The sequence below is a fragment of the Corythoichthys intestinalis genome, chromosome 21 (genome assembly GCF_030265065.1).
Source record: "Corythoichthys intestinalis isolate RoL2023-P3 chromosome 21, ASM3026506v1, whole genome shotgun sequence".
In the NCBI taxonomy this organism is placed as follows: domain Eukaryota; kingdom Metazoa; phylum Chordata; class Actinopteri; order Syngnathiformes; family Syngnathidae; genus Corythoichthys; species Corythoichthys intestinalis.
In genome coordinates this window covers 30,539,311-30,566,615 of record NC_080415.1, presented here as the reverse complement: position 1 = coordinate 30,566,615, position 27,305 = coordinate 30,539,311, and the positions used below count along the sequence as shown (strand labels likewise).

Below are 27,305 nucleotides of genomic sequence, written 5' to 3'. Positions count from 1 at the left end.
TTGCTGATGGAAGGAGATTTTCACTCAAAATCTCTCGATACATGGCCCAATTCCTTCTTTCCTTTATACAGATCAGTCGTCCTGGTCCCTTTGCAGAAAACAGCCCCAAAGCATGATGTTTCCACCCCCATGCTTCACAGTGGGTATGGTGTTCTTCAGATGCAATTCAATGTTCTTTCTCCTCCAAACACGAGAACCTGTGTTTCTACCAAAAAGTTCTATTTTGGTTTCATTTGACCATAACACATTCTCCCAGTCCTCTTCTGGATCATCCAAATGCTCTCTAGCAAACTGCAGACGGGCCTGGACGTGTATTGGCTTCAGCAGGGGGACACTTCTGGCAGTGCAGGATTTGAGTCCCTGGCGGCACATTGAGTTACTGATAGTAGCCTTTGTTACTATGGTCCCAGCTCTCTGTAGGTCATTCACTAGGTCCCCCCGTGTGGTTCTGGGATTTTTGGTCACCGTTCTTGTTATCATTTTGACGCCACGGGGTGAGATCTTGGATGGAGCCCCAGATCGAGGCAGATTATCAGTGGTGTTGTATGTCTTCCATTTTCTAATAATTGCTCCCGCAGTTGATTTCTTTACACCAAGTGTTTTCCCTTTTGCAGATTCAGTCTTCCCAGCCTGGTGCAGGTCTACAATTTTGTCTCTGGTGTCCTTCGACAGGTCTTCGGTCTTGGCCATAGTGGAGTTTGGGGTGTGACTGACTGAGTTGTGGACAGGTGTCCTTTATATCTATAATGAGTTAAAACAGGTGCCATTAATACAGGTAACGAGTGAAGCCTCGTTAGACCTCGTTAGAAGAAGTTCGACCTCTTTGACAACCAGAAATGTTGCTTGTTTGAAGGTTACCAAATACTTATTTTCCACTCTGATTTGGAAGTAAGTTCTTTAAAAATCAAACAATTTGATTTTCTGTTTTTTTTTCACATTCTGTCTGTCAGGGTTGAGGTTTACCTATGTTGACAATTACAGGCCTCTCCAATCTTTTCAAGTAGGAAAACTTGCACAATTGGTGGTTGACTAAATACTTATTTGCCCTACTGTAAATGGACTGGCACATTCAACAAGTGAAAAGCGGTCATTGTGATTCTGAATATAATAAAAATAATTCACTTTATAATGGTAGGGTCAATTTTATACCTACAACATATGGGAAGGCAATCTAAATTACCAATATAACTGATGCAAATATGGTTGCTTCAAAGTTGATAGGGACAATATGAGCACCCTGAAAAGTTGGTAATGTTACATGCCTAGTGTTCCTATGCAAACTTACACCCTTGAGCACTGTAAAATACTCTAAAGCAGTTGTCAATATCGTGAACTCTGCATCGGAAACAACTGACAATTTGAGTTAAGAAGAGAAGCCCTAGGAATAGCTTATCTGACCCTGCAAGGTCTTCCTGCATTCTTACAGGCATTTCTTCGGGAACTTTCATTTAAAAAATAAAGAAAACATTAAGGCCCTAATGGTGCTACTGGTGATGTAAGTCAACTTAAATACATTAGCAGTCCTCAAGCTCTCTACTTTGCATTACAGGTCATTTTCTACGAAGGCCTCAACTTCCAGGGCCGCCACTGGGAGTGCATCGGCGACTGCACAGATACCTTCCGCCAGTTCCGCTGTGGCAATTCCATTCGGGTGACTGGAGGCCACTGGGTGGCCTACGAGAAGGCCAATTACTTGGGTAAGTACGTCCTCGGCCCGGGCGACTACCCCGACTTCCAAACTGGATGGGCTTCAACAACTGCATCCGTTCCTGCCAGATGTTCCCGCCGGTAAGTCAATCAAACAGACAGCTCCGGTCCCCCCCAGCCACTCCCGCCCCCGCCTCGCCCCGGTTGTACCGCCGCTCACCTTGCACATCAAATGGCCGCCTTTTCAAAATGAATGTCAATCAGCGGCGCTTTTGATTCCATTTAGAGATCCTCTGGCAGGTCACGGCATGAAAGGCTTCGGATCCGAGGCCCACAAAGGAGAAGCAGTCAGCCTTTAAAAGGAATATCATACAACCCCATAAGACTCACCGCCTTCATTCTAATTCCGCTAATCACACGAAGGGCTTCTGGCGCTTTTAGGCAGCGGTGTTAAAAAAAAAAAAAAAAAAAAAAAAAGTTAATAAATAAATAAATCTTAACTTGTGTCACGCCGGTGTAAGAGTTGCCGTTTCAAGAAGCCTCACCCGCATTCAAAGCAGAAGATCATCTCAGGGCACGGAGTTGACAACAAGTTGCAAAACACGTGCATCATTTTCCGCTTCCAAGAGGTGGAAAGAGACAAAGTACATATACTTAGTAAGTGGACTTTTCAGGTACCTGAGCCTTACGTGAGTTCTCTGATATTCAGTTTTGTTCTACTTTTGTGACCTACATTTGAAAACCGATATCTACACATCGCCAGATACTTTTTTGTTGTTCTTTTGTGAATACCGGTAGTCCACGGGTTAGGAACGAGTTTCGTTCCTACGCTGGCGACGTAAACCGAATTTTCGTGTAAGTCAGAATGAACCCTTTAAGTACCCCTAAACACCCCGTAAATCTCAAAATAACTATCAAAAACATGTATTATACATCAACGTCCTGTCCTCATTAAGACGTTCGAGCTAAATCCTAGTTAGACAGCGAGCTCAGCTTTAATCTTTCCCGTCTCTCTCCCACTCAGCTGCGCGACTTCTTCGTGGGAGCGAATGCGCTCTCCCTCATGTATATGCTCTTCTTCGTGTGCGCAATTACTTTCGTCTTTGTTTATGCGCACTTACTTTACTACCTACTACTACTACTAGTACTACCTGCTCTACGCTTTCTGTGCCAAATAAAAACATGCATCACAAGACGAATACACATTTCGCCAAAGGGCAGAACAGTCGTATTATTAAAATAAAATTAAAATAAGATAATTTGAGGTAGCATAAGCAATAAAGCAACTAAAAAAACAACAACAACTGGAGACAAAATGGCAGACAAGACTCTAGCCCCTTTCACACACGCCGAAACACTGTGAGAATCGCGGGATTTAAACGGGCAGCCCTTGTACAGTGCTGGCCAAAAGTATTGGCACCCAGGGGCATTACCCGAGGGGGGCAGGGGTGGGCAGTGCCCACCCACGGACACGCTCTGCCCACCCAAAGAAAACTGGATGTACTACTAACGGCAGTCTCGGCACCGCATATGGTATCCCATTCATATAGTACTGATGTGTTCTAAATTTTAACCTTTGCGTTGTTATCTCCTCTTTCACCTTAAAAAAAATGAAATAAAATGTTGGTTTTGTTCCTAGGTGGCGCTACATACATTTACACTTATTTGGATTTTTATTATTGGTTTTTTTTTTTTTTTTTTACATTACATGAGTTTGGTGAGTTTTGAAGCATTCTGAGGGTGTCAGAGTAGGCCTCAAATCGTCGGAGGGACAAAGAATGACTGCTAGGGGGCGCTACATAGTGTATTTGGAATTTGTCTTTACACGGTATCAAAGATTGCACCTGTTTTGACCTGCCTGCCAATTTTGGTGCATTTTGAAGCATTCTAAGTGGGTAAAATTGTGCTCAAAGGGGCTGCGGAACAAAGAATAACTATATTGATAATGATAATAAAACCGAGGAACCACGATAGGTTACCTAAAAAAAAACGTCACCTGCATGTCCATACTGTTCAGTTATGGATGTGTTCTGAGTCAAATCAAGTCAACTTTTATTTGTTTAGACCAAATCACAACAACATTTATCTGAAGGAGAAAACAAAACATGTTTTAAGGTGCAGTAGCACTACGCTGGATTTCGACCTACTTGAGTATTGTAGTTTTTAAAAAAAAAAAAATGTATTCATTTATTTTTTGGGCCCCCCAGGTAAGACTAATGTCCACCCACACCTGGCATCCTGGTAACACCACTGTAATGGCACCCCTGCAATTCTGTCAGATAATGCTCAATTTCTCTGGACTTCCCACGTCTGGACTAATTGCTGGCCACTTTAGAAGTCTCCATTACTTTCTCTCAAACCATTTTCTAGTGATTTTCGAAGTGTGTTTGGGTCATTGTCCTGCTGGAAGACCTATGACCTCTGAGGGAGACCCAGCTTTCTCACACTGGGCCCTACATTATGTTGCAAAAATTGGTAGTCTTCAGACTTCATAATGCCATGCACACAGTCAGGCAGTCCAGTGCCAGAGGCAGCAAAGCAACCTCAAAAACATCATGGAACCTCCGCCATGTTTGACTGTGGGGGTCATGTTCTTTTCTTTGAAGGCCTCGTTTTTTTCCTGTAAACTTCATGTTGATGCCTTTTCCCCCAAAAAATCTACTTTTGTTTCATCTGACCAGTGAACATTCTTCCAAAATGTTTTTGGCTTTCTCAGGTAAGTTTTGGCAAATTCCAGCCTGGCTTTTTAATGTCTCTGGGTCAGAAATGGGGTCTTTCTGGGTATCCTACCACAGTCCCTTTTCATTCAGATGCCGACGGATAGTACAGGTTGACACTGTTGGACTGCAGGACAGCTTGAACTTGTTTGGATGTTAGTCCAGGTTCTTTATCCATCATCCACACAATCTTTTGTTGAAATCTCTCGTCAATTTTTCTTTTCCGTCCACATCTAGGGAGGTTAGCCACAGTGCCGTGGGCTTTACACTTATTGATGACACCGCGCGCGGTAGACACCGGAACATTCAGGTCTTTGGAGATGGACTTGTAGCCTTGAGATTGCCCATGCTTCTTCACAAATTTGCTTCTCATGTCCTCAGACAGCTCTTTGGTCTTCTTTCTTTTCTCCATGCTCAATTTAGTACACACAAAGACACAGGACAGAGGTTGAGTCAACTTTAATCCATTTTAACTGGCTGCAAGTGTGATTTTGTTATTGCCACCACATGTTATGTGCCACAGGTAGGTAACAGGTACTGTTAACTACACAAATTAGAGAAGCATTACATGATTTTTAAAAGGGTGCCAATAATTTTGTCTTGCCCATATTTTAGAGTTTTGTGTAAAATGTAGGGCTATCAAACGATTAAAGTTTTTAATCGAGTTAATTAAAGCTTAAAAATTAATTAATCGTAATTAATCGTAATTAATCGCAATTCAAACCATCTATAAACTATGCCATATTTTTCTGTAAATTATTATTAGAATGGAAAGATAAGACACAAGACGGATACATTCAACAAATGGTACATAATTACTGTATTTCTTTATCATAACAATAAATCAAGATGGCATTAACATTATTAACATTTTTTCTTAAACCGATCCATGGATAGAAAGACTTGTAGTTCTTAAAAGATAAATGTTAGTACAAGTTATAGAAATTTTATATTAAAACCCTCTTAATGTTTTCGTTTTATTAAAATTTGTAAAAATTTCAATCAAAAAATAAACTAGTAGCTCGCCATTGTTGATGTCATTAATTACACCATGCTCACTCATGGTACTACTACTAACCCATAAAATCAGTTGGACCCAAGCGCCACCAGAGGGTGCCAAACACCAAAAAGCAAGTAACAAGCGGACATTACACTGTACTGTCATTTTAATCTGTTTGAGCGGGGCATGTGCGTTAATTGCGTCAAATATTTTAACGTGATTAATTAAAAAAATTAATTACCCCCCCGTTAGCGCGATATTTTTGACAGCCCGAGTAAAATGATAATGATTTAAAAATGAAAAAATCCCATTCTCTTTTGTGTTTTTTCATTGCAAGCAAAATAAATGAAGACATTACAACCAAAGCATTTGTAATTGCAATCATTTTCTGGGAGAAATTGAGCATTACCTGACAGAATTGCAGGGGTGCCAATACTTTTGACCAGCACTGTATGTGAACGCAATTTTCCGGTTCGACTGACACGGAGATTACGCTGTCAATTCACGGGTCGCATCTTCGTGTAATTCCCGTGAAAGTCCCGGGACGAGGTTTATGCGAAAGCAAGCGTTAAATTCCCGTGTCACAGCACGATGGCTGACGATGTAAATATCATGGCGGGCCGATTGTCACTTCCGCTTTCTTCGCAGTAAGACGAAAAGCGGTAAACTAACATCGCAGTTATCAACATAGCAAGATGGAAATAGCTGGAATAAACTGAAAACACAACAAAATTAAATTGCTACTGGATCGTAGAGTCAAGGAAGAGAACCCATCGTCCATCTTTGGAAATGTGTGTTTTTTTTGTTTTTTTTTTGCCGATGTTAGGGTCCGCAACTGCGAAACAAGGTTGTACCTCAAAGCACAAAACAACGGAGGGACGCGTTCAAGGGTTTATTAAATACAAACAAAAATACACACGATCGTTGTTGTGAGACGGGAAACGACAACAGCAAAAACGCTCATTTTCAACTTATTATTATAAATATTCTTGTAAGTTAATTTAATTGCTGACACTGCGTTTCAGGGTCATCAACATGTTGTGCCCCCCGTTGCCCCAAAAGTCAAACTCTGCCTATGTTAAATATGTGTACTTTTTTACAATGTGTGAATGTTCCAGTAGAGGTGGTCCATTCAAGCTGAAGCTGTAACCCGTCCGGACATGTCAGGCCAGGCCATGGAGCTGACGGACGACTGTCCCGACCTGTACGAGCGCTTCAACTACAGGGGGGCGTCAGTATTTCCTGCATCCGGGCGAGTACAGGGCTTGCAGCGACTGGGGTTGCCAGCAGCCAGTGGTGGGCTCACTGCGCAGGATGAGGACCCCACTATATCAAGCCAGATGAGCAATAACAACAGAACTTATTGCGCACCATAGATTTTGGTGGATTTTTGCATGAACTCTAAATGAAATGTCCTATCTCTGTGTTTTTACATCAAGTATGATACCAGACGTTTGCCAGTCTGACAACCCTACACACGTGCTCATCCACCTTTTCCAATAAAGGAATGTGTGGCAACCCCTATTGTGGCTCTTTTCCTGCAGCGGCACAGTATTTCACGCAGCGCTTAGCCGAGCAAAAGTAGCGACTGGGCAGGCTTGCTGACATGGCGCCGTTTTGTATGTGGAAACCGTGAAGACAGCGAGGTCTATAAAGAGGCCGCCAGAACCCATCCACCGACAATTCTCATCACTATCACAATGAGCAAGGTGAGAAGCTGATTAGTGAGTGATTTACATCGACACACACAAAAAAAAAAAAAAACATTTTAAAAACGGAAAAAAATAAATGGTGGAGAAAGTTTTTACTTAAAAACAAGTCAAAAGGGAAAATGTATATGCAAATGTTCCCACTGTTTAAAAAAAAAAGAAAAATCTTAAATAAATAAGTAAATACATGAATATATAAAAAACGGACTGTATTTTTCAGACTGTAAGTCGCACCTGAGAATAAGTCGCACAAGCCAAAATATCTGCAATGAAGAGGAAAAAAAACATACAGTGGTATGAAAAAGTATCTGAACCTTTTGGAATTTCTCATATTTCTGCATAAAATCACCATCAAATATGATCTGATCTTTGTCATAATCACACAGATGAAAAAACTGTTTGCTTTAACTAAAACCACCCAAACAGTTGCAGGTTTTCATATTTTAGTGAGGATAGTATGCAAACAATGACAGAAGGGGGGAAAATAAGTAAGTGAACCACACATTTCATCACATTTAATATTTTGTGCCCCTCCCCCACCCGCGGCAGTTAGGGTTAGCATTCCAGGGTCAATTCAAGCAATGGCTTCTTCTATAACATCATAGGTTAGTGAGTTCTTTCAACAGTATACACGCTTATAAGACACCAGTAGTTTTAAATAATAACGTGAATTTTTTTCCCCGCTGTATTCCCTTGTTTTTCGCGGATAAGCGGGGCAATAAGGTGAATTTTTTTTTTCGCTGTATTGCCCCTTTTTTTTAGGTTTTCGCAGTTTTTTTATTTTTTGTGGTTTTCGCGGATGAGCGGGGCAATTAGGTGACTTTTTTTTTTTTTGCTGCATTCCCTTGTTTTTCGCATTTTTCACTGATAAGCGGGGGAATAAGGTGAAATTTCTTTTCGCTGTATTCCTTCGTTTTTCGCGTATAAGCGGGGGAATAAGGTGAATTTTTTTTCTCTGTATTCCCTCGTTTCTCGTGGGTAAGCGGGGGAATAAGGTGATTTTTTTTCGCTGTATTCCCTCGTTTTTTGCAGTTGTCGCGTTTTATTTTTTTGTGGTTTTCGTGGATAAGCGGGGGATTGGGGGGAAAATTTATTTTTCCTGTTTTCCCTTGTTTTTCGCGTTTGTCACGGATAAGCGGGGGAATAAGTTGAAATTTCTTTTCATTGTATTTCCTCGTTTCTCGCGTATAAGCAGGGGAATAAGGAATTTTTTTCCGCTGTATTCCCTCGTTTTTCGCGGATAAGCGGAGGAATAAGGTGATATTTTTTTCGCTGTATTCTCTCGTTTTTTGCATTTTCATGGATAAGCAGGGGAGTTAAGTGAAAAAATGTTTTCGCTGTATGCCCTCGTTTTTCGCGGATAAGCGGGGAAATAAAGTGACTTTTTTTCGCTGTATTCCCTCGTTTTTCGCGGTTTTCGCTTTTTTCGTGGTTTTCGCGGATAATCGGCGGAATAAGGTGAATTTTTTCCCCCCGCTGTATTCCCTTGTTTTTCGCGGTTTTCGCAGTTTTATTTTGTTTTTTGTGGTTTTTGCGGATAAGCGGGGCAATAAGGTGATTTTTTTTTTTCGCTGCATTCCCTTGTTTTCGCATTTTTCACTGATAAGCGGAGGAATAAGGTGAAATTTCTTTTCGTTGTATTCCCTCGTTTTTCACGGATAAGTGGGGGAATAAGGTGAAATGTCTTTTCGCTGTGTTCCCTCGTTTTTCGCGGATAAGCGGAGGAATAAGGTGTTTTTTTTTTCACTGTATTCCCTCGTTTTTCACAGATAAGCAGGGGGATAAGGTGACTTTTTTCCCACTGTATTCCCTCATTTTTCGCGGAAAAGCGGGAAAGTTTAGTGAAAAAAATTTTCGCTGCGTTTCCTCGTTTTGCGCAGGTTTTCATAAAAACTGGTGTTTTAAAACTACTGGTTGTTTATAAGCGTGCATACTGTAGAAAGAATTCGCTAACCTATGTTGAGGGTGTGACTTGCCTGTCAAATCTGACAGTCGGTCACGCCTTCATCCATCAGCTGATAAAGAAGCGTCACAACAACATCAGTGACACTCTGATGAAGGTGGAGGTAGTCGCCGAAACATGTCAGGTAAATAAAACAACCTAAAACAATTGTCTGGGATAAAAGAAAAATTCAACTAATCTACTGAGTGTAGACAAAATTTACTCAATACAACTAAAAACAAAGTTGTTGTTGTTTAACATCTTCAAGACATACTGACCAGAAAAGCCAAGTGGCTCTGCTTTAGACTGACTTTTGTTTTAAGAGGACGCTCGTCATTCTGGAGCTAATGCTACGCTAATGCTAGGAGTTACATTTAGCATCTGATGATCACCCAGCACAGACCTTTTAAAGGCTAAAGTAACATTGCATATTCTCTCTTGCCAAGATAAGAAAATAAATCATTCTGTGCAAGCAAGCAAGAAGGAGTGCAGCCACGTTTTTAGCTCGTCAACGTCACGAAAAAATTGTTTGTCAACAAAATATTTTCATTATCGTCATTATTGACCAAAAACAATACTGGTTAAGAATGATGTAGTATACATGTTTTTTTTTTGTTGGTTTTTTTTTTTTTTTTTTTTGGGGGGGGGGGGGGGGGGGTTACTTTCCTTTTTTTTTAAAAGACAAATATTGCCTTATGACTGATTGTGATTGTTTTTTAAACTGATAAAAACTTTCAATTTTGAAACAAAAAATATATTTAAAAAATTGGGTTTCGTATGAAATATTTCATTTGTGAAAAATATGTATCTTAAAATTATGTGGGAACAAAGATGTATCGACTTTTTATAATGCCCCCCCCCCAAAAAAAAAAAAAAGTTTTTCCGATTTGTTTAAAAATATTTTTTAAATTTAATAATGTTTCTTTTGAAAGGGCAAAAAAAAAAAACTTTGAAATTTACCAAGTGAAAAACCCTCATTGCCAAATTTTGTGTAGATTTTTCATTTTTGTAAATTAAAAAAACTCTACTGTAATTGTTTTAAATCACATTCACTGCAATAGCACATATTTCTGATTCACACGGTACGATTTTCCTTCTTTCTTTTTTTTTTTTTTGTGTGGCGTTTGCTCCCACATTGGCAGCCATTATCATCAAGGCGAGCCGAGGCCTCCACTTTTCTTTTGTAGCATCGCTATTAAAGAGCACTAGAGGCTACGAGCGGATGTACAAGTAAGTGTCTTTAGCAGATCACATGGCGCCATGAAAGACGGCCGTGTTAGATCCACATCACAGACGCGCCGGCCGTCAAAGAGACCCAGTCAAAAGTGTCCTGCTATTAGCCCCAAGCGCCAAACTCTCAGAACCAACACGCACCCCAAAAAAAGAGAAAAATCCAAAACAAAACCCGCCGCTCATGCATTTTACATCAGCCCGAGATCCTCTTTCAGAAATAAATATCAATTATTGAAATTGTTAATTAGGCGCCGCGTAATTGGCCGAGAGACGCATGAATAAATAACTTTAACCATTAATTATTGATTTAGAATGAGAAGAGGAAAAGAATGGAACCCGGCGGGGAGCGCCTTTCGCGGTCTCTTAAGATCAACAGTGAGAGGAAATATGAGTTTTGGCCTCCAGTAATGTCCAATTAAGGGATTTCCGCCTTTTTTCACCGCACCAGTCAAGCGCTTTGACTCGTCGCGTGTGCGAACGATAATTCCCGTAAGACGACGGGGGGTGGCGTCAGATCAAGCGGAAGGTTAACATCCAAATGGCCACGTTCAGAAAATTTCAGGGCTCCGCTGTTTTGTTTTTAAAAATCGGTCGCTTCAAATACTTCAAATTCAAACCCTATTAGCATGTTAATAGCATTTTACATTGTTGGTTAGCATTAAGCTAAACAGACATTCCCAAGCTAGGTGGTTGTTTTATAGACACTTTGAGGGAATTCTTGCTCTAATTCATTGTTGTTTTCGTCAACCATTAAATTTCAGAGTTTGAGCGCCTCCGGTCTGCACGGTCCGCCCCGGAACAGACTGTAATCTATAATTTGGACTGGCATTGTGCTGATCCTGACCGCATCTGGTGCACTTACGTTAAGCGGGAGTCTGAGCCTGTCCAGTCTGCACGGTCTGCCGTGGAACAGTGCGTAACCTGTCATTTGGACTGTCATAGTGCTGATCCGTGCTGCATCTGGCGCACTGACATTAAGCGGGTGTGATTACTACGCGGATCTGGCGAGCTGAGGCCGGATCCGGCACGCAGTTGCCTGCTATTGGGGTAGTCATCAAAAACTCTTACTCAAGTACAAGTAAAAAAGTATTTGGTGAAAATAATAGTCAAGTAACATTGTGACTAACTGCTTACGACGTTTCTTTATATTTTTTTCTTCTTATTTTTACAACGGTATTTTTGTCAAATTTTCAATACAAACTCTCAATATTTATATTTTACAGTCCCTGAAAAACGTCTTGTCGTTTATCCATTTTGTAGAAAAAATTGCTAATAACCTGACTTTAAATTATTCAATTTCAGAAATGGCTCATTTGAAAGCTAAGACTCTCCCAAATGATGTTGAATGTACAAAGATATATATGTTTCACTGAAAAAAGATTGATCATTTAATGAAGACATAAAGGTCAAATTTTGTCAAGACAAAAGTTTTGTCGCCTACAGAAAGTAGTGTGAAAATTGAACAAAAAATGCACTTCAAATACAAAAATGTTACATAACATAAGCGAATTAAGTAGTAGTGCTGCGAGATCGAAATTTAATATTTTCTATGCCGTCCATGGGCTTCGGCAAGGATTCATACAATTTATTGATGAAGTCATCAGGAACATCAAAAAAAGCAGTCTTGCATGCCTCCTAGAGTTCATCAACATTCTTAGATTTCGTCTTCCATACTTCCTCTTTCATCCTACCCAAGACATGCTCAATGATGTTCATGTCTGGTGACTGGGCTGGCCAGTCCTGGAGGATATTGATCTTCTTTGCCCTTGAGAAACTTTGAGGCAGAGAATGAAGTATGCGATGGAGCACAATCCTGCTGTAGAATTTGTCCCTTTTTATGCTTAGGAACGTAAGAGGCAGCTAAGATTTGTTGTTATTTCAGACAATTTATGTTGGCTTCCACCCAGCAGATCTCTCGCACACCCCATACTGGATGCAACCCCAGACCATGATTTTGCCACCACCAAACTTCACAGTTTTCTGAGAGAATCTCGGATCCATGCGTGTTCCAGTAGGTCTCCTGCAATATTTGCAGCAACTGTGGTGTAATTCAATGGAAAATTAATCTAAAAAATCCATCTTTTGCCATTTTTCCGGTGTCCATCCTTTTGACAGGCTGTGGGCCTTGGCAAATGCCACACATTTTTTTTAATTGTCTGCACCCTGAGAGATAAATAGTCTGTTGGGCCGAAATTTGTAGTACATCTGGCCCATGTGCACTCCAGTTATATTTTGCTATTTGGATTAAGCTAAGCAGACATTCCAAACAAGGGCGTAGGTTTACATAGGGACGGTAGGGACATAACACTACCAATTTTCAGAATGCTCAAATTATCCCCACCGACTTTTAAGCAACCTTATTTGCATTATATAATGACTTCAGTTATATACAGTAGGTCATTTAGATTGTCTTCCTATATGTTGTAAGGATAGAATTGATGCTACCATTATTAAACCAATTACAGTACTTTCATTATCTTCACTTACACTGACCCCTTTTCACTTGTTGAAACCCCCCACACACACACCACTCACAGCCCGACAGAAATACAACATGCCGCCTCCCCCGCCTATTTACGAGGGATATTAGAAGTTTTTTTTCCGCCAGCAGCAGCCACTGTCAGTAATGTAAAAAGACGTCAATGTTGTGGAGGTGGGGAACACTCCACTTAATTTTTCTACTGCTACAGTGCTTCAAGTCGATTTTACTCACTGAGATTTCTTGAAATAAGAAAAACAGCAAGCTGAAAATAAGCTTAACAGACTTATTTTAAGCAAAACGTTCATATATTTAATCTTAAAAGGAAAACTTGTTCGTCAGAAATGTTTTTAATTCAAGAATATTGTTCAAAACATTATTTGACAGCAATTTTTTCTTGATTTAGGTGAAAAATGACCAACTTTTAGATGTATGGGCTCAATAAGAATAAATAGTAATATTTACTTAAAGCAAGTGGAAGAATCTGATGTTTCTAATCTGTTAACTAGCCTTTAACACTCAAAAAAGATGGAGAAAATTATTTGACTGGATTTTTAAAAAATTATCAGATTAAGACGTTATCAATTTGCAGTGTGAAAATTAGTATAGGTCAATACAGATTTATTTTTGTGTTAATCAATTAGCCTATCAATTAATTAGGTTCATATTGGTGAGAAATGTAGCTCTGACCCCCATTCACCAAATATGTTTGGTCTTATTAATGTCCCGTCCACAGCAAAAAGTGTTGTTATATCGTCCCTACTAATATTAGGACCAAACCTACGCCTTTGATTCCAAAGCTAGGTAGTAGTTGTTTTATAGACACATGGAGGGAATTGTAGCTCAAATTTTTGAACTATTTTCAATTTTCAAACAGTGATTAGTGTCTCGAAAAAACACGTAAGCTAAAACACTCCGTTTTAAAAATAGTTTGTAACTTACAAAAAATATTTAGTTGATACATATGCAGTGTTGGGAATAACGCCGTTATGTAACAGCGTTATTTTTTCAGTAACGGGGTAATCTAACTAATTATTTTTTTCCGCCGTTAAAGTTACTGACGGTCAAAAGCGGTGCGTTACTTACTCTGAATAAATTGAAGAAACTACCAGCCGTAGCGAGCCTACTCTGCTGTTTATTTTTCATCCAAGACTTGGGGTGCGTTCAAAGATATACCACACAGGACGTGCTGGCACTCTGTTTCTTTAGAGGCCTGGTCTCAACTCACTCCTGCAACATGTGAGCAAAACAATATTGGCGCCGTGTGCACTTTAGGGTGCCTCGGATAATTCTGTATCTGAATATTACAGCACGTACTTCTTATGATTCCAGGCTGTTTGTCCCTGCTCATTCAATTAGACGATGCTTTCCAAAGCTTGCTAACGTTTCTGTGTTTGCTACACCTGAATGCTAGCCTCGTTCCCATCCCCCACTGTCAGCCAGCAAGAATGCTGCTTCCATCTTGAGGACGGCAGACGCTTTGAGGGTGACGGCAGGAGTAGGGGGACGAGGCTACCTGAATGCACCCCCTGGATAGATGCGATGGAAGTGATTGTGATTGGCTGAGGGTTAGAGTCATGTGCAGGCATGCAAACTGGTTAGGGGTGAAAAAGGTGACAAAGTAACATGGACACACGGCATGCGCGGAAAAGTGCATTTCATAGTGCAACCAGAGACATCTCGAATTAAACACAGTACATAAAATTTTAACATATACAAGTCTAAATCTCTCATCCTGAAATCAGAACATATAAGACGCATTAAGTAGCAAATTATACAAAATCTAAATTATAAAATATACAGTATGTTCCATTTGCATTAAGCAGAGAACAGCTGTACAGCATAAAATATGAATTTACAGGTACAAATTCCATTCACTTAACTATTATGTGTGATTCAGATTCAGATTCAGAATATTTATTGTCATTGTTGCAAAAAGCACAACGAAACTTTGTTTGGAGCATCCATACAACTAAGTTGGTAAAGTGCAAAACCCATATAATAAATACCCTTAAGTACCAAGTGTAAACACTGACACAGTATTAGACATAAGTACAAAAAAAGATTCCACAGCAGCATAAAGTCATGTCATGTGAGGTCTGATGGATGGATGGATGGATGGATGGATGGATGGATGGATGGATGGATGGATGGATGGATGGATGGATGGATGGATGGATGGATGGATGGATGGATAGATAGAATAAAAAAATTACAAGTCTTCAAAAGCATTAACTGTAGTGATCATAACTTTATTTACATTCAACCAAAGCAATTAGTCCCACGGTCCTTAACTTCGATTGATAGAGCATCATATTGGATAAACAGAAATACACCTGTAGGCTGTTTTATAAACCGGGGTGTGTACTGTAGGAATATATTTCCATTTATTCACAATAATCATAAGTGGACATTGCATTCTCCATCATAAGACAGTATATGCCATTGAAAAGCAGCACATCTGGAAAATATTAGCTAGTCCTAGCAGATGGGGGTTCACAATGCACATTCCAAGTAATTTTGACCCTGCCCCCAAGTTAGAGGGAAGAAAAAGACTCCAATCAGAGAGGCCGAGGCACTTTTTTCTTTTCTCTACTGGTACCAAGATGTCTTGTCTGTATTTGTTTGTCTTTCCGTGTAAATTCTTTGTTCTTTTTTATTTCCAAATTCTATGTCGTCATCTCCTGTTCTTTATAAGAATAAAACAACCTGTAACAAGGATAAATCGACTATTTTCCTTCAGTACGAAGAGCGCGGGGATGGGGGTACTTTCAAATGCGACCAGTAGTGGAGCTCTCTGGTTTGATAAACTCTCGATGGCGAAACAAATGAAACGACCTCCACAACAAGGCAAAACTCCCTTTCTGTAATTATCGGAGAGTATAGAGGGGCCTTAAATAACTAGTTGTCAAAAATAACTGGTGACCATTCAGAACTTTACTAACAAAGCCCTGAACATGACTTGTATGGAAGGCACTAGTTCATCACTCTAGTTACCTCATTGCTCATGATTTTTTTTTTTTTTCGTTAACAAGCGCTTTACAAAGGGGCCGTAAATAACTCGTCACAATGCCAACTGGCGACAATTCAGATCCCAACTGACGTTCGCTAACGTTACTAGCAAAGCCCTGTGTGAAAGGCGCTAGTTAGCCCCCCGCAGTTAGAGCTACATCGAGTAACTGCGTTCTACGAGGCGGTGAAATATCGAGGACTATCTGAAGGCAGTTATCAAGAAATTAAGCGAATACTTGTGTCATAGACACCATTACAAGCGCAGGAATTGATCGAACGACACGATTGAATGATTTATGAAGACTATTATAGGCCATCACTCAAACTTTTAGCTATAAGAAGTTAACAGTTTTTTACATTAATCCCTTACCTTGCCGCAATTTCCAACGGGTCCGGGCGAGAAACTGGGATGGAGAGGGGTTCCGCCTCCTCATTGCTGATTGGTGATAACTGTGCTCCCGTCTCTCACTATTGTCAGTCTATTGTTGTCACGAGAAGAGAGCGGCGGTGATAAGTCTAGGTCATCGGACTAGAGTGTAGTTTTGAGCATGGACTACGGTTTTGAAGTTAACGGTTTTACTCGCTCGTTGACAGCCCCCCCCACCCCCGCCCCATTTTTTTTCTCCTCGGATCTACGTGATTCAGAAGAATGACCCATTTTGATCTCAAAACGGCGACATTTCGCCGAAATGTGGCAAATTTGCATGCATGTGTCATGGTAAGCCAATCAGAGCTGGTGTTTTCACACACAAACCGGAACAGCGCGTGCGGCAAACACACACACGCAAAACAGATGCAGAGGGATATTATGGCAGAGCATTCAGAGGAAAATTTGTCTTTTACGAGGTGGAGATATAAACACTATTTCAAGTCAAAATACTTGAAGTAGAGTAGGCTATGTCTACTTCACCAGTTGTCTCAGGTTGTGAGAGTTAGATTTAATAGATTAAACTCACTTTACATTGTTTACTGCTAATTGTTATTTTATCATATTGTTTACCGTTTATTTTTGTTGCATTTCAAGTGTAGGATAAATCTGTTGCTGGTGAGGTGCAATAAATATTACAAGGTTCTATAACACAACTACCTGTCTGTTCTTCTCTATTCAACCGACTCGAATACTACTCAGAAAATTTCAAATTCTTTGACAACAACAAATTTTTAAAGTAACGGAAATAGTTACTTTCCCTGGTAACTAGTTACTTTTACTATAGAGTAATTCAGTTACTAACTCAGTTACTTTTTGGAAGAGGTAGAGAGCAACTATAAGTAATTAATTTTTTAAAGTAACGTGCTGTTGGAATTCGCCCCCCCCGGCCAAGAAGCACGCGGGAGCGGTGACAGCCGGACGAAGTGGTGCTCCACTGCTTAACGCTTCTGCGCACCCCCCAGGAGGGCGGATATTCCACGCGTTCTCTTCTTATTTTAACCCTTTGTACTGACTCCATGTTTCAAAAGTATGAAGAAGACTCACCGAAAACAGGTTGACAATTTATTCGTCGACAATGGTCAAATACAAGGCAAAAACAGACGACGGAGGGACCAATGCTGAATCCAAAGCAAGGCTACATAGAAAATGTGTCTGAGCAGCAAAAATCTGTCTTATCTCAGTGTCCAGTGTTTTTTAAGTCCGTGGTGTAGTGGGCCGGCCAAAGGTGTGTCCGGGCGTTGCTTGCATCCCTCTCTGACTGGTTTCGGCTGTTTAGGTTCATGCATGGATGGGACGTGGTTGCCACAGCGACCGACGCTGGTCTTGACGTCACAAGCGCCCGCTATCAACTTTGTTATCTGGCCTGGCGCTACTTGTTTTAGGACAAAGCGCGCTGGTCTGCGTCCTTGTTCGTTGTCGGGAGAACTGATTGCCAGAGTTGGTGCGTCAATCTTGCTCGTGACGCACACGTTGGGCTTCTGTGATGAGATGGCGTTGTGTATCTATTCTGTTTCTTTAAACTATGGTGTGCTATTTATTTTACATTAGGTGTGTTAGAGTAGTGCAGTCCTACAGTAAATATGAGAAATGATACGATTCCGATTGATTATACTACATGTGTTCGAGTAATGCAAACACTTAGACAGTGCCTACGAGAAACGGTACCATTTTTCCTTTTCCCCCTCACGAGCACCGATACGTTGATTCACTTTACTGTGTTCAAGGGCACAGAGTGAAGTCTGCCTAAACTATAGTTAGATGAATGTCTTATACTAATGCAAATAATTATATGGTGTGTGCGAGAACGGTACCTATTGCCTTCAGTGCCCAACACTGTACATATGTTAAGAAAAAAAAAATACATGAAAATATATTTTGAGAGTTTTGACAGTGATGAACAAGCGCTGCCCAGTCAAAACGGATTGGGAGTCCATCACCATCAATGGCAGTGAAACACAATCACTCAATAAAGCCATCGCTGTATTTGATGTCTATGACGTCAATGTCAGTGAATAAATTTATGACTTATGATTACACAGGTACTTTCTAAAATGAAAAGTAATTTGTCATTATTTTGTTTTTATTTAAGAAAAAAAAAAGAAAAGAAAAAAGACATTTTTGAAACTAATTTAAAACATTTATTTTGTTGGATATATCTATAAAAAAAATTAAATGTTTATTGATTTTTCATTGATTTTTCATCTATTAAAAAATGTCAGTATATAAAAATTTATTTCAGATTTTTGTCAGTGTATCTAATTTTGGTGCTTCTGATCTTATCTTCATTATCCGACAAAACTAATGACTTTTGCTTTTTATACATGTTTTAATAGTATTCCAATCAAAACAAGAAGTGTGCTCTACTTTTTTCTGCCTTTTTTTTCAAGAGTAGATTGCGGAGTTTTGTCTGCCTCTCTTTGGAGCTGATTGAAGGGTAAACTAGTGCGTTTTTTGGACTTCTTTAGATGATAACAAGAAGAAAAAAAAAAGAGCGCGAAAGCCTGTGATTCCCATTGTGAAGTCTCCTTCTGGCTCTTTTTTCATTTGTGACGGCCGGATAATTAAACCTCTGTAGTATTGTCTTGCATCTTTTCTCTTTCTCGCCCCACTTCCAGCAACGGGGGGAAATTCCCTGTGGGCGAGACGCTTACAAAGACATCAGTAGCGCTTCTTTCCTTTCCAGCCCTCCGTTAATTTGTGTTCTTTGTGTGAAAAGCAGGACGAGACGCGAGCTAACGTGTCGACCAAATTCATCCGCGTTTGAAACTAAATAGCCAAATATTCTTTTTTTAATGCTATCGCATTATTGTTTGGCGAAAGGCTTCATTTAAAAAGTCGTTATCGTTATCTGGTGACAGGCGGGGGGCTCGTAACGAAGCCCCGGCGGAAATAGACGACGCAATACAAGCGTGGTTCGTATCGTTTAATTGCAATGTAAACTCTGTGATCAGGTTTTGTGAAAGTTGATGTGGAATAACTTTTATTGCAGTAATCGTAAGAGAACATAAAGGGAAAGGACGTACTGTGGAGAAACAAAAAAAGTGTGGCACGTAGTGAAGGCCTTTATCCAACTAAACATTTTTCACTGACCTGCGTTGAAAATTTGTTCTCTATGGAGGTAAATTTGTGTCTTTATTATTCAATCCAAAAAAACGTTGCTTCAATCAAAAAAAGTTGGTTCAATCAAAATGTTTATTTTCAATCAAAGAAAAAGTCACTTCAATCAAAAAAAAAAAAAGTGTTTGAATGCAAAAATAAATTTGAAACTCAAAAAATGTATTTGGAACCTGTTTTTCTTTGATTGACTTTTAAATAAATTTTAATTTAAGTCAAGTTTTTTTTTTGATTGAAACAACTTTTTTGATTGACGTAATGTAATAATCATAAGCTGCGTTTGACTTTTGGGGCAGGGGGGGCACAACATGTTGATGACCCCGAAACGCAGTGTCAGCAATAAAATTAACTTACAAGAATATTTATAATAATAAGTTGACAATGAGTGTTTTATGTTTCCCATCATTCTTGAGGGGAATTTCTAAATCACTCTGCTTAGGCAATACTTTTTGCCAAGATCGTCATCCATTGAATATAGTACGCCCGCCGGTGTCGTGCCAATGTAGTTACCCCAGTCAAAAATTGTATCCCCTGGGTGGAGCCATATGGAGGTAGATTTGTGTCTTTATTATTCAATAAAATTTAAAAAAGTTGCTTCAATCAAAATATATATTTTCAACCCCCCAAAAAGTCGCTTCAATCAAAAAAAAAAAAAAATGTTTGAATGTAAAAATACATTTGAAACAAAAAAAAAATGCATGCGAAAGCTATTTTTCCTTTGATTTTTTTTTTTTTTTTTTTTTTAATTGAAGCAACTTTTTTGATTGAAGTAATGTTGATTTGCGTTTGGACCACATTTTGGCTAGGACATTTGTGTCTTTATTATTCAGTCAAAAAATAAGTTGCTTCAAACAAAAAATATATATATATATATTTTCAAAAGAAAAATCACTTCAATCAAAACATTTTTAAAAATCAATCGTAGAAAAAAGTTTTTGAAAAATTATTTGAGACTCAGATATTCGCATTTGAACACTTCATTTTTCATTGAAATTGTTTTCTTTGATTGAAGCAATCCTATTTGTGTTTGAGCCATATTATGGGTAGGACATTTGTGTCTAAATCATTCAATCCCAATAAAAGTTGCTTCAATCAAAAAAAAAAAACAATTTTTAATCAAAGAAAAAAAATCACTTGCAAAAAAATTTTTTTTTGAAAATATTTTTTATTTCAAATATATATATATATATTTTTTTTATTGAAGTGTCACTTTTTTTGAAAAGCAAAAAGTTTTAAACTTTTTTTTTTTAAGCGGAAAAAGTTTTTTTTGAAGTGGAAAAAATTTTGAAGGCACTATTTTTTTCGATTGAATCATTTTGACACAAAGATCCAACTTCAACGCTACTTCCGACATGTTTGAGTGGCAGGTTCCTTTTTTTTCCTAAACTTCATTTTCTGTGTTGGACGATTAATCACTTAATTATCAACAATTTTTTTGATAATTCATTACTTGCATAGGCATAGGAGCAGAGTACTGTGCTCACATTCAATAGTCCATGAAACATAAGGACAATGATTTCACACTCTTTCCCCCACAATGTATATGATTATATTCAAAATAATTCAAGATAAATATAAACTAGGGCTGTCAAACGATTAAAATTTTTTAATCGAGTTAACCACAGCTTAAAAATGAATTAATCGTAATTGATCGCAATTCAAACCATCTCTAAAATATGCTATATTTTTCAGTAAATTATTGCTGGAATGGAAAGATAAGACACAAGACATAAACATTTAACATACTGTGCATAAGTACTGTATTTGTTTATTATAACAATGAATCCACAAGATGGCATTAACATTATTAACATTCTTTCTGTTAAAGGGATCCACAAATAGAAAGACTTATAGTTCTTAAAAGATAAATTTGAGTGCAAGTTATAGTAATTTTATATTAAAACCCCTGTTAATGTTTTCGTTTTAATATAATTTGTAAAATTTTCAATCAAATAATAAACTAATAGCTCGCCATTGTTGCCGTCGCCGAGCGGTGATGTCACATCGGGCTCCCTGCCGTTCTTCCACAGTGTTTTTAATTACGGAAGGTAGTGATTGAAATACACCACAGGGTGTCAATGGCGAGTTTTAAATTAATTAGAGATCCAGCCAAGGCAAAGTCTGAGTAAGTTTTATGTGTATTTTGCATAGCTATTTTGATTGGGAATGCCAGTTCTATTTGCATTGAGCGCTTTGCTTTTTGTGAACATTATTTTTTTTAGATATAGGAATATTATTTTTATTTGTGCTTTCACTAAATGATAATGTAGCGACTTAACTGTTCCGCCCAAATGCATGATGGGAAGTTGGGCAACCATGACTGTGAGTGGTGGCTGCAAATGGTATACAGTATGTTCTGCGTTGTGTACATTTAGGCGTGTTAAGAAAAAGAACGTCTCCTGCTCCGCCCAAATGCATGATGGGAAGTTGGGCAACCATGTCTGTCAGTGGTGGCTGCAAATGGTATACAGTATGTTCTGCGTTGTGATCAATTAGGCGTGTTAAGAAAAAGAACGTCTCCTGCGGCACCCAAATGCATGATGGGAAGTTGGGCAACCATGGCTGTAAGTGGTGGCTGCAAATGGTATACAGTATGTTCTGCGTTGTGTACATTTAGGCGTGTTAAGAAAAAGAACGTCCCCTGCTCCGCCCAAATGCATGATGGGAAGTTGGGCAACCATGACTGTTAGTAATGGCTGCCAAAGCTTAAGCCAATAACAGGTCCAACGAACGCTTGTGTCCACTCGAATTTCTCTGTCTTTTCGCTCTCAATGTACTAAAACTGCGTTATTGTAAACTGTTTGAAGCAATGCATGAATGGGTCATTCCGTGCATGCGTTATTTGCGTCAAATATTTTAACGTGATTAATTTAAAAAATTAATTACTGCCCATTAACGCGAAAAATTTGACAGCCCTAATATAAACCTATTCAGATTGGACATCTAGCGCTGACAATGTCAGTCAATGTTAAGGCTCCGACTCTATATTTTTGTACATAACGACAGCAATGCTAACGTTTCTCAACTCATCTGCTGCCGTTCGTCGGCCCGACCCGTTCGCAGATCCTCGTGAAGGAACTTAACACCACCGGGTTGGGCGAAATCAGCCGCGGCGTGACCGTCCCCCCTCAGGACCCACTTGGTGGTAAGCAGCCCCTCCAGGCCCACGGGGCCCCGGGCGTGGATGCGCGCTGTGCTGATGCCCACCTCTGCTCCTGCGTGCACATAAAGAAAAAAAAGTAGGAGAGCTCTACAACACAGAAGTCACACTGCTCACCGAGTCCAAAGCGGTAGCCATCGGCGAAACGGGAGCTGGCGTTCCAGAAGACGCAGGCGCTGTCCAGCTGCTGCAGGAACCGCTCGGCTGTGTCCTCTGAGACAAGAAAGGGGAAAAAATGGACGGTATAACATATTTTTCTACATGTTATGGCCACAAGCACTTTTATGGCATTGTAAACTTTCAACTTTCTTGGGAAAATACTTATGTGATTGCAAAACTCTCTGTGTTGGACTTTGTTTTGTGGGTTGCTTTATATACCATAATTTTTGAACTATAAGACATTAGATTTCCCCTCATTTTTAATCCTACAGTTTATTGTCCAGTGCGTCTTATTTGTTGATTTATTTGGGTTAATAGGCAACATTTTATTTGACAGCGGTGTCATAACACTGCCACAAGACCGTAATAATTATGGCATGACACTACCATGGGCATGAATGAATTTTTATGACTGATGTTGTTAAATTTCATCCAGCAAATTATGTCACCAACTCCATTTATGTCCAGCTCCGATCTTTTACATCCATTCAAAAGCGAGATAAATTGCCAGATTATACAAAATGGCATCTGTCATAAGCATTCATTAATGCTCATGGCAGTGTCATGTCATAATTATGATGGTCTTATGACAGTCTTATGACGCCGCTGTCAAATAAAGTGTTACCTATTAACCCAAATAAATTAACAAATAAACCGCACTGGACTATAAGCCGCAGGTTTCAAAATGAGGGAAAAAAGTAGCTGTTTATAGTCCAAAAATTACGGTACAGTGGGGCAAATAAGTATTTAGTCAACCACCAATTGTGCAAGTTCTCCTATTTGAAAAGATTAGAGAGGCCTGTAATTGTCAATATGGGTCAACCTCAACCATGAGAGACAGAATGTGGGGGGGTGGGGTGGGGGGGTGGGGACAGAAAATCACATTGTTTGATTTTTAAATAATTTATTTCCAAATTATAGTGGAAAATAAGTATTTGGTCACCTACAATACAAACAAGCAAGATTTCTGGCTGTCAAAGAGGTCTAACTCCTTCTAACGAGGTCTAACGAGGATCCACTCGTTACGTGTATTAATGGCACCTGTTTTAACTTATAATCGGTATAAAAGACACATGTCCACAACTTCAGTCAGTCACACTCGAAACTCCACTATGGCCAAGACCAAAGAGCTGTCGAAGGACACCAGAGACAAAATTGTAGACCTGCACCAGGCTGGGAAGACTGAATCTGCAATAGGTAAAACGCTTGGTGTAAAGAAATCAACTGTGGAAGCAATTATTTGAAAATGGAAGACATACAAGACCACTGATAATCTCCCTCGATCTGGGGCTCCATGCAAGATCTCACCCCGTGGCGTCAAAATGATAACAAGGACGGTGAGCAAAAATCCCAGAACCACACGGGGGGACCTAGTGAATGACCTACAGAGAGCTGGGACCACAGTAACAAAGGCTACTATCATTAACATAATGCACCGCCAGGGACTCAAATCCTGCACTGCCAGACGTGTCCCCCTGCTGAAGCCAGTACATATCTAGGTCGGTCTGCAGTTCACTAGAGAGCATTTGGATGATCCAGAAGAGGACTGGGAGAATGTGTTACGGTCAGGTGAAACCAAAATAGAACTTTTTTGGTAGAAACACAGGTTCTCGTGTTTGGTGGAGAAAGAATACTGGTTAGCATCCGAAGAACACCATACCCACTGTGAAGCATGGGGGTGGAAACATAATGCTGAGGGGCTGTTTTTCTGCAAAGGGACCAGGACGACTCATCTGTGTAAAGGAAAGAATGAATGGGGCCATGAATCGAGAGATTTTGAGTGAAAATCTCCTTCCGTCAGCAAGGGCGTTGAATATGAGACGTGGCTGGGTCTTTCAGCATGACACACAGCCAGGGCAACAAAGGAGTGGCTTCGTAAGAAGCATTTCAAGGTCCTGGAGTGGCCTAGCCAGTCTCCAGATCTCAACCCCATAGAAAATCTGTGGAGGGAGTTGAAAGTCCGTGTTGCTCAACGACAGCCCCAAAACATCACTGCTCTAGAGGAGATCTGCATGGAGGAATGGGCCAAAATACCAGCAACAGTGTGTGAAAAGCTTGTGAAGAATTACAGAAAACGTTTGGCCTCCATTATTGCCAACACAGGATACATAACAAAGTATTGAGATTAACTTTTGGTATTGACCAAATACTTATTTTCCACAATGATTTGCAAATAAATTCTTTAAAAATCAAACAATGTGATTTTCTGGTTTTTTTTCCCACATTCTGTCTCTCATGGTTGAGGTTTACCTATGTTGACAATTACAGGCCTCTCTAATATTTTCAACTGGGTGAACTTGCACAATTAGTCGTTGACTAAATACTTATTTGCCCCACTGTATATGTGCAATGCATGTGTGTCTGACTGTATCCATCAGGTTTATAAAGGGGGAAAAATATCACACTGCTCATGTTGAGGGCTTAAAAACTCAAGTATCGAATATGATACATTTTGCATTAGATTAGATTTAAAAAGGAGATAAAAACAAGTAAGGTTTTTGTTTGACATTTTCATTATTAACTCATTGACTGCCATTGACAGATTGCTGCTAGGTTCTCCCAGTTCAAAAAATTGGACATCTATCACCATCAATGGCATTCAATTAAGGCCACAATTGCTTTAAACTCACCATTTTCAGTGACGATGACATCAGTGTGCGAGCTGCCATATTTGTGTATGTGTTCAACGGCCGCCTGCATGCTGTCGACCACCTCAATGCAACATTCCAGGTCGCCGTACTCTGTGCGCATGGACTTCGCTTCCAGTGGGCTAAAGGTCAGGTAGGACGCAAACCTCGGCCCGGCGTGGATTTTCACCTGATCACAACAAATATGAATAACAAACATGCATCTCCAGATATTGTGTGTTTTCATTACTCGCTCAGTGCGCAGCATTTCAATGATTTGGTCAAAAAACGGCATCGCCAGGACGTCCCGGTGGATCAGCAGCGTTTCCATAGAATTGCACGCCGCCGGGTAGTCACACTTGGAATCTCTGACTGCAACAACATCACGGCACTGCTTCATTTCGTTTCATTCCAATGGAAAAAAATTTTAAATTCTCACTGATTTTTATGGCTTTCTCAGGGCTGGCTTGGGCGTCCACATAGACGTGGCAGATGCCGTCACTGTGGCCCAAAACGGGGACGCCCCTGGCGGCGCGGCGGATGTCTCGCAGAAGTTCGGCCGAGCCGCGAGGGACGATCAGGTCGATCATTTTGTCCAGTCGGCAGAGGTCCCACACCTCCTCGCGGGTGCTCACCTGAGGGGAAAAATGGAGTTGGAGGAGTTTCTGTGACGAGATCCATGTCAAAATTGGCTTGGTGTAAAATTAGATCACATCATTGATAAACATAAAATAACTAATTTTTTATCATAGGGGTGGAATTGCTGGGTGTGTGACCGCACCTGGGTCTGGGCCTGTAAGGGGCCCAGTTTGTGGGTGTAAAGTGGGCGTGGTTGGGCGATGGAAGGGTCAAACAGAAAGGTTAGAGAATGTGCGAAACTGTAATATAGTATTTTCAGTGTCAAACATACAAAAATACATTGAACACCTACACTAACTATGAATATGTTGGTGTTATCATTAACTAGTTGTTTTTCATGGGGGGCCTGATGACCAAGGAGAAAGAGGTTGGGTGGAGGGAGTCGGAAATATAAGTGATTGAGAGGGGTGAGGTGTACACAAATCAGCCATGTGAGGTGTAAAACCCAGGATTTGTGTGAAACCCTTATGACTGTGGATATTTTGGCATCCTATTCTATGCTGCCTGATCGCTAATTATGACATCGAGTTTCTCTACTTGAGTGTGTCAAATTGCACATAGTCATGCGCAAGGGTTAATTTGTGCTGGATCCTGCCGGAACAGGATCCGGCACCTCTTGATTTTAGCCTCCCTGTGTTCCGGGACTTATTTGGGCAGATCCGGCACCTCTCGTGTGTCATAATTAAAAAAAAAAATTTTTAACTTGGCATCTGGGGAACAAGCAGCCAGGATCAAACGGTAGTTTAACATGCCAAAAAGACAGTTGCATTTACTGTCTTTTTTCAGTTAAAGGAAGATGGTTCAAAACGAGTCAGAAAAGCTACAACCAGTGATGAGGGCAGCTGCAGCGATCACGCTAATGGGCTAATGGACGCAAAGATCCGCACGCATGTGCACATCGGTTGAAAGCAGGGAAAATTCACTATTTTTGACTTTATTGAGTTTTTTTATTACCTTTTCATTGCCATAAAAATACTTTTCGCATGTATTTCCCTCTCATACTTTTAACCATTGTGCTTTTTGGTAGTAGCTTTAAAGCAGTTGGCCACATTAGTCACATAGCGTTTAGGTATTTTCTTAAGGCATTTTTTTAGTACGTTCTTCCTGTATGCATCTAAACAAAACAAGTTGACAACACACAGTATTACTTTGGGTGTCAAATTTGCCTCATGTAGGACGTTTCGCCGATGTAAAACATTTTGGCAGAAACCGGATGCAGCAGGAGGCTAGCGCCACCCCAGCTAGCCAGGTTCACGGACAGCCAGCCAAGCCGGGGCAGGAGGCTGCTACCGTGGCAGCAGCTGGTCAGGTTCAGCGCCACTCGGAGCGGGGGCCAGCTACAACGCCAGCAGTCAGCCAGGTGGACCACCAACAGCCGGAGCAACAGGCCAGTACCCTAATGAGAAATTTGGGTTTGGGCTGCACAATTTGTAAGGC

At 40.1% G+C, this 27,305-nt stretch overlaps 1 protein-coding gene across 3 annotated transcripts in view; it reads right to left on the bottom strand.

The window, feature by feature from the left end:
• Window positions 1-17,212: 17,212 nt before the first annotated feature.
• aldh18a1 (aldehyde dehydrogenase 18 family, member A1) overlaps window positions 17,213-27,305 on the bottom strand; it is a 36,024-nt gene continuing 25,931 nt past the window's right edge. For all 3 annotated transcript variants that reach the window (XM_057825806.1, XM_057825808.1, XM_057825805.1), the window contains 6 exons: window positions 25,669-25,864; window positions 25,480-25,601; window positions 25,233-25,419; window positions 22,561-22,656; window positions 22,310-22,498; window positions 17,213-17,647 (listed from right to left, as the gene is read on the bottom strand). In XM_057825806.1, the coding sequence (XP_057681789.1) occupies window positions 17,616-17,647; window positions 22,310-22,498; window positions 22,561-22,656; window positions 25,233-25,419; window positions 25,480-25,601; window positions 25,669-25,864 (822 nt within the window). In that variant the 3' untranslated portion in view covers window positions 17,213-17,615. The remainder of the gene's footprint in view (window positions 17,648-22,309; window positions 22,499-22,560; window positions 22,657-25,232; window positions 25,420-25,479; window positions 25,602-25,668; window positions 25,865-27,305) is intronic.